The sequence below is a fragment of the Ipomoea triloba genome, chromosome 4 (genome assembly GCF_003576645.1).
Source record: "Ipomoea triloba cultivar NCNSP0323 chromosome 4, ASM357664v1".
Lineage (NCBI taxonomy): Eukaryota > Viridiplantae > Streptophyta > Magnoliopsida > Solanales > Convolvulaceae > Ipomoea > Ipomoea triloba.
The window spans coordinates 34439155-34446019 of record NC_044919.1 but is presented as its reverse complement, the minus strand read 5'-3'; the positions used below and the strand labels follow the sequence as shown (position 1 = coordinate 34446019).

The 6865-nt window shown below is 39.4% G+C and overlaps 3 protein-coding genes across 6 annotated transcripts in view; 1 reads left to right on the top strand and 2 right to left on the bottom strand.

Moving 5' to 3' along the window:
• LOC116017468 (OVARIAN TUMOR DOMAIN-containing deubiquitinating enzyme 6) overlaps positions 1 to 3006 on the top strand; it is a 7048-nt gene extending 4042 nt beyond the window's left edge. For 3 of the 4 annotated variants that reach the window (XM_031258063.1, XM_031258064.1, XM_031258065.1), the window contains 5 exons: positions 1701 to 1779; positions 1879 to 2024; positions 2157 to 2222; positions 2311 to 2485; positions 2577 to 2797. In XM_031258063.1, coding sequence (XP_031113923.1) covers positions 1701 to 1779; positions 1879 to 2024; positions 2157 to 2222; positions 2311 to 2485; positions 2577 to 2797 — 687 coding nt within the window. Of the gene's footprint in view, positions 1 to 1700; positions 1780 to 1878; positions 2025 to 2156; positions 2223 to 2310; positions 2486 to 2576 lie in introns of all 4 variants that reach the window. The other variant, XM_031258062.1, reaches the window with a different exon arrangement.
• Positions 3007 to 3192: 186 nt separating this feature from the next.
• LOC116017471 (casparian strip membrane protein 3-like) lies at positions 3193 to 4830 on the bottom strand. Its single transcript, XM_031258067.1, has 2 exons — positions 3913 to 4830; positions 3193 to 3835 (listed from the first exon to the last, which is right to left on the bottom strand). The coding sequence occupies exons 1-2, from the start codon at positions 4200 to 4202 to the stop codon at positions 3487 to 3489; spliced, it is 639 nt and encodes a 212-aa protein (XP_031113927.1). The 5' UTR covers positions 4203 to 4830; the 3' UTR covers positions 3193 to 3486.
• A 178-nt stretch (positions 4831 to 5008) lies between these two features.
• LOC116017470 (neoxanthin synthase, chloroplastic-like) lies at positions 5009 to 6865 on the bottom strand. Its single transcript, XM_031258066.1, has one exon. It carries the CDS (start codon positions 6627 to 6629, stop codon positions 5148 to 5150), a length of 1482 nt encoding a protein of 493 aa, XP_031113926.1. The 5' UTR covers positions 6630 to 6865; the 3' UTR covers positions 5009 to 5147.

The window sequence follows — 6865 nt, the reverse complement described above, 5'->3', positions numbered from 1 at the left end:
AATAGCATTTGACCCTCGTCTTTGCATGTAGTAGATAAATACAGGCAGAGGTTTACCCTTTTCTGCCATATATCTAAATTCTAAAGGGATTTTTTCAATTTCATTAAATTTGTGAATATTATGTGTATATTTTTATATGAATGATTGATTGCTATTATTTTTATTATTATTGTAATTCTTACAAGCAGGTAAAATCATTTCATTGTGCACTATTATTTTAGAAGAATGTCATATTGCCCATGTGCCCATTTCTGCAATGGAAATAGGTGAGGTGGGGAAGGATTTGCATGCTTACTTTTGATATTCCCTTGCCTCTCCTATATTTAGACAAAGGCTTTCCACTGGTCTTTGAAATTTTGATATGATGAAACGTATTATGTGAATGCCAGAAATGGTATTTATTTTCAAGGATTTTAATGATTTTACTATTTTTAGTTTTTTTAAAATAAATGCTTTTAAGATTTTCATTTCTTTATTAATTGAAAATGATTAGTAGTTAATTCAGATGATAGGATGTGATATGTGCATGCTTTTGATGATACCCCTTTTTGTGTTCTCTCCCCATTTTCAAACGCTTGGTAACATAAATCAAAATAAATAGCTTTGGTGGATTTCTTGTGGAACTTGGTTGCTGGAAATTAATTTGGCAGGTCATATTCACAAATTGTAATTAATAGATAGATCTATTTTGTATTGTTTAATGCATGAGTAGTTGGAAATTTTAGGTGTTATATCACTTATATGTTGATAGTGTCATTGCTACCTCTCTCTTGATCATTTAATTGGTCATCTAAATCTTTTTGATTTTCTGAATCTTGGATCCTTTATTGGTAATATTTATTTACTTCATGATTTTTTTTTAGGAACGTGAAAGAGACCACTTCTCTCAGTTTATAACAGAAGGTTTCACTTCATATTGCAAGAGAAAACGTAGAGATAAGGTATGCACTTCAATACTTTTTCATTGATGAAATGAAATGCGAAGATTGAATATTGTCCCATTACTCCATAGGAAATTTTTACGTTGTCCATATTGCTTGGCAATCAGTCTTTCTTATGAATTCATACTCGGTCCCCCCCCCCACCCCCCCCCCCCCCCCCCCCCACACACACACACAAGCAAACAAAATCTTATTTTATACTCCGTAATATTCATCTATAGAAGAAATTAACAAGCATTGTTTACAAAGTATGGGTGGTTGTAAGTGCTACATAGATATTAATTACAATGCCGTGTTCACATACATAAATACATTTTAAACACCATAGTGCAGTCCGGGGGGAATAGGACGGATCTTACATCTGAGATGCCTTGATCTCTGTATTTTAAGATATAGGCTAGTCAAATAATCACTGAGTCAATGAGATCTGTTGTGACTGACATGCAGAAAAAATGGGGGCCTAAAGTAAGGAGCACGGGCCTTCCATTTAAGGGATGTCTGTTTTATTGATCAGGCGTTAAACAATAAATTCACCTTGGCCAGTCTTACATCTTAAGCCATGCCTTCCCATATGTAATAGAGTATTCAGTGCTATTATTCTGAGAACAGTAATTCTTCTCTTTCCATTTCGCTGTGTTATATTATTTTCATAGCATCCTCTCCTTGGTTGCTTCAAGTTTGACGTGCATGTGTCTAAGATATTCTTCAAATCACACACTATAGTGATAATTTGATTATTGTGGTTTGGGATTGTTGTAGGTTTACGGTAACAATGTGGAGATTCAAGCTCTATGTGAAATGTACAATCGACCTATCCATATATATTCATATAGCACAGGTGCTAGTTTACTTGAAATTATGTCAGTTGCTATGCTTGCTGTATATTTGAGCTTTCTTGAGTACCTAGCAATTAACTTCATGGGGTTGACTGATGCAGAGCCTATCAACATATTTCATGGAAGTTACAATACAGACACCCCTCCTATTCGCCTAAGCTACCATCATGGTAATCATTACAACTCCCTGGTTGATCCTCGGCGATTAACAATTGGTGCAGGACTTGGCTTTCGCTGTTTGGAAGGGGTAAAGTCTCAAATCAACATCTCACCGCTCTTTTATCTAAAAAAGGAATTCGTATTATATTTTTACAAGGAGTACTGTACTGTTTTACTTCATAAAAAGTTAATATTATGATCTGTGGTTTACACTTTACAGAGAAATGTTGATAAGGATCAAGTGAAAGCAGCAATTAAGGCACAACAGGACCAACAAATTGATAATGCGAGTACCCTGACAACTTCTGGCTATGCTGTGACCATTACCCTAATCGCACTGGCATTTTCTAATTAGGTTGGTGTTCAAATTGCAGATCCTTCTAGCTGAAGGGCGCTTTATTTCAGATCTTGAGCTCACCGAGAAGGAAATAGAACGCATGGTAATGGAGGCTTCTAGGGCTGAATATCTTGCCAATGACAAGTACAAGCAACAACCCGGCCACCGAGAATCTTCCACCTCTGGTGCTGAACCGTCTTCTTCTGGAGCTAGTAAGTGTGCGCCTCCATTTAGTCATTTATTATACGAGACCTTAGTAGGCTGTCATGGATGTCATTACCAAAATCATCGAAATGAATGTAGGGTCATCAGGAAGTGACACTAGGCACGATGGAGGGCGTGAGTCGAGATTGCCAGATTCTGTTCTCAGTGACAGCATGCAGATTATGCTGTCAATGGGTTTCAGCTATCCACAAGTGATTGAAGCTTATAGCATATTTGGGGACGATGTGGATTCGATGGTTTGTTACCTTGTAGAAACCAGCGGTAGCAGCAGCAGGCGCAAAGGCAAGGCAACCGAGTAATAACAATCTTAGTTTCGTCGAGATTGGCAGATAAGATAACAGTTGTCTCTCTTTACTGTCAAAACTATAGCTTTGTTGCAGAACTATAACCTGCTATTGTTATGATCTATAACCTTCATTGGAGTTTCCCAGCTGCATTTTTCTTCTTCTGTTGCGCTTTTGTGATGTTATGTTTGGATATATACATATGGTTGGTTGCTGGTTTATCACACTTCAAGCTAATAATTCCTTGCTAAATAATTGTTCATACCAATTGTGACTGATGTTCATTGTGATAATAGTCCTCCCCAAATGAACCAGAACCCATTACTGTGATGAATATCATTCATGGTTTCTATTTACATAACTAGAAGTTTTGAGGAATATTGTCTTGACAGAAAATTAGGAATATGAGATGAATACAAGAAAACATAGTATAAATGTTCATCCCAATTGTGAATGATATTCATTATGACAATAGATCTCTCCAAATGAAGCAGAGCCATTGTTGTGATGAATATAATTCATGGTTTCTATTTACATGACTTGCAGCTTTGATGAACATTGTCTGGACGGAAAATTAACTTTCATTAAGAATATATGAGATGAACACAAGAAAACAAAGTAAAGAAATTTCCCAGAATTGAAAGGCCAATAATTTAGGGTTTTTTAAACAAAGGAAATTATCAATCTTGAAATCCATTTGTGCCTTAGTGGCGCTGCTGCCTTGTGAGAGAGATGCCGGAAAGAATGACGAGGAAGATGAAGATGACCGCTGCAATTAACGACGCCACCACCGCCCCGCTAACTCGCTGGCAGAAGTCGGTGAACTGCGAGCAAACGGCAAACCAGTTCGCCGTGGAATTGCCGGTGTGCGCCAAGTACGATATGGAGGCGGCAGCAGCAGCGGCCGCTGTTGTGAAACCCGTCATCACGGTGTCGAGTATGAGGAGGAGAAGTCTTGCTCCGACTGCAACTGGTCGAACGATGCAGATAATGGAGAACGGCAATGAGAGAACAAGGTATCCGCTAGCTATGGCGTTTGCAATCACAAAATACCTGCACAAAAACATGTTCAACTATATATGCATTCAAGGTTTAGAAGAATTTAAGTTTGGAAAATGAAAATGGCGTACGAGAAAGTGGGGAAATCGTCATAGCTTGCTTGGAACTGGATGAACTGGTTGAAGAAAGGGAGACTTTGATCAGTAGTTGCCATGGTAGCTGCTGCAGCTAAGGTAGTTACCAGTGCGCACAGCCTTAAAATGAAGTCGAAAATCGCAAAGCCTCTTCTCCCTCCCCCTCCCCCTTGCTGCTGGAGAGGAACAGCTTTTGTGGTGGCAATGATGGTGGCTTTACCCTTGCTCGACTTGTTGGACTCTGGCATAAGGATTGCTGTTTCGCCATTGCTTTTCCCTGAATCCATGGGAGCTAGCTAGGTTTTCGGTAAGAGAAGGGATATCAGATTGATCTGAAGAGGTGTTCTTGGAGATAGAAGGAAGCTAGGCTGCTTTGTTACGGAAGATCCATTAAGGAGTTGGAATATATATACTGATATTGTTGTTAGTATAGAAGGGAACAAATGATGGAGTGGTTTTGAGAAAGCTTTGGTTATTTTGGTTTTGAGAATGATTATAGGGAGAGTTGTTGCATGTTTACTTGCTCCATTAAGCTTTCAAGATAATGATTCATATCTCAAAAATTTGTAATTATGCCAAAGGCCTTGTGGTCGAGCGACATAGCTGTGACTATTCAAATGAGTTGAGAAAGTATGTATGAACAGATACTACATTGTAACTAAGAAACATATGGGTTTATAATGCCATGAGTTTAAGTGTGCATTATAGCTCAATTGAATGACATCTTATCATAGATTCTAAAATGGTATCCCATATACTGACTGGGGGTTCACATCTTGGTCTCCTGGAGACACTCCCCATAAGCCTCTGTCCTATTTTGAAAGCAGATTGCCTTTAGATTTGTCTTTATGTATATTTAGGTATATTGAACTACTTTGTAGATGAATGGATAATGGAATAGGTCAAACCTCATCCACCACTTTTAGACCAATCTATCATAAATCAGTCAAGTGTTTTAGGTTCTAAACTTCAACAAACAAGTTCCAAATTCTAAATAAAGGAATGAAATTATTATGACAGAAAAAACTCAGAATACATGCAGAGTTTCCCTTCTAGCCAGAAATCATAAACCAAGAATGATCAGCTTGTTTTCAAGTGAATCCAAGAATTGCCATTTTACTATTTTTTTTTTTTTTTTTTGCTTTTTGTTTCTTTGCATTGCCATTTTAATGGTCACTTTCTGATATCTGATTACAGAGAAGTATTACATAAAGTTGAGATAAAGCAATTATTTAAATGGTTTCAAGTGCCAAATTGCCCACCATTCTAACCAAGGGAGCAGGGCATTTGGTGACAATATCTAACTTAGACAGATTAGAGGCATGCCCAAAGAGGGACAAGCTCAACATAATAAGCTCTCTAAGCGACAATCTTGAGGAGAGGAAGCCGTGCCAGTAGTGAGGATTGAGGTCAAAGAAAGCGTCAAAGAACCGCCTAGTCCCATTCAAATCGAGCTTCAGCAATGTCTCCATTCCGAAAGAGTAAAACTCCCTCACGCATTTCCTCTCCATGGGCCACAATCCATTCCAAACTCGTTGATAAAGTTGTGTCCCTCGGATCATTCTGGTTGAGCCAAGGCACTCAGCTATGGCCTCGGCTACTATTGGTGCTATTGCCATAGTCCTCGCAACCATGTACCCCGTGGAAGGGTGAACGATCCCCGAGTTCCCCCCGATTGCCAAAACATCCTGAGGAATTCGCGGTAGAGGACCTCCCATGGGGATCAAGCACTTCTCATCCTCTATAACACTCCTCACCTTAATCCCTAAATGCCTTAACCTTGCCACCATTCTTTTCTTCACTTCCATGTATGACAAGAATGGCCGGCTAACGAGCGAGGTTTCCTCCAAGAACACCAAATTCGAGCCAAACGGCATTGCATACAAAAACGTGGGAATCCTTGAATTGCTTTCGCGCAAATAGGGCTCGTTCCCCAAATGCGAATCCCTCCAATCCATCAACACCATCTTGTCTAAATCAAATGGATGAGCATCCACCTCAGCCAAAATGCCATGAGCAATTTGATACCCATGGTTTCTTGGCTTATCATACTCTATAAAGCTACTAGCAAACCCACTCGCATCAACTACCAAACTCGCTTTTAACTTCCGACCATCATCACATGTAACACAAGACTCAAATTCTTGATGCTCCACTTTCCAAACCCTAGCTTTATAGAACTTAACATTGTTATTCATACACTCACTCAACAACCTTAACTTCAACCTTTTCCTACTCACTCTCCCATATGCCCTATCCAAGTACTTAGTATTGTGATCATTGATGTAAACACTAGCCATGGGCCATGTTTTATCAAGACAATCCTCTAACCCTAAGCTCTCAAACTCATCAACCCAAACCCCATAGTTATTAGGCCACATGGAAAGAGGTGAAGGATCAACACAACATACCTTGATCCCATACCGGGAAACTTGCTCGGCTAGCCGGAGGCCGGCCGGGCCGGCGCCGACAACTATCACGTCGAATTGCGGCCGGACTGAACCGGGATCATGCCAGGAAAGATCAAGACCTAAAGACTCTGGCTTTGATGTGGGTTCCAAGTCAAGAAAGCTACCAAATTTACCAGTGCTTTTCACTGCTTGACTACAAGACTTTCTCTGGGTGGGTGGACTGAGAAATGGGGATTTTGGCGAGCAGAGAGATTTGGGAATCAGAGAAGAAGGGATTGAAGGGCTAAGCAGAGTCGCCATCATAGATTCAAAGAAGGGATTGAAGGGCTTTGGGTGTTTAAAATGGGAATGTGAGGAGGAATCAAAGGATGAAGCCAAAAGATTGATGCTTTTTGCCGCAGCCTTGGCTTATACCATATAATATAAAACAAAGTTGGCAAACAGAAAATGTTGCATAGGCAGCAACTACAACAGATGAACAGAATATTCTTCTGTTTTCATCTTCGTTTAATAAATAAATAAATCCATTCAATCCAATG